Source organism: Penaeus monodon, chromosome 34 (genome assembly GCF_015228065.2).
Source record: "Penaeus monodon isolate SGIC_2016 chromosome 34, NSTDA_Pmon_1, whole genome shotgun sequence".
Classification (NCBI taxonomy): domain Eukaryota; kingdom Metazoa; phylum Arthropoda; class Malacostraca; order Decapoda; family Penaeidae; genus Penaeus; species Penaeus monodon.
Genome location: NC_051419.1, coordinates 32,471,913 through 32,472,269, shown reverse-complemented (window position 1 = coordinate 32,472,269; position 357 = coordinate 32,471,913). Strand labels below are relative to the sequence as shown.

Sequence of the window (357 nt, the reverse complement as noted above, 5' to 3'; positions counted from 1 at the left end):
GGTTGCGATTTCCTCCGTTCCCCCAGAGGCCGCGAGCGCAGCGCTGGCTCCCTTCGGCCCGTCGGCGGTGGGCGGCCGCGTTGCGTGCCCCATGCTCTTCGTGGAGGTGGGAGGCCTGTGCATGATGTTCGTCACGTGGGCAGAGGAGACCTGGTACGAGGCTTGGCAGACGTGTGCGGGAGCCTCCAGCGACCTCCTGGCCATCACCGATATTGAAGTGTTGCGAGCTCTGTACATCTTCATAGAAGGAAATAGTAAGTCACTTCTACCTTTCTTAAGAAGCTGTGCGCGTCCAATGGTGTTCTTAGAGTATTTGCCTAAAAAAAAAAAGTCTTTTAATTGTTCTCTTATTATAAA

General features: G+C 54.1%; 1 protein-coding gene across 1 annotated transcript in view; it reads left to right on the top strand.

The window, feature by feature from the left end:
- LOC119594743 (macrophage mannose receptor 1-like) overlaps positions 1 to 357 on the top strand; it is a gene marked incomplete in the record, with an annotated part of 4,860 nt that overhangs the window by 2,775 nt on the left and 1,728 nt on the right. Inside the window, 1 exon segment of the mRNA XM_037943832.1 lies at positions 27 to 254. Coding sequence (XP_037799760.1) covers positions 27 to 254 — 228 coding nt within the window.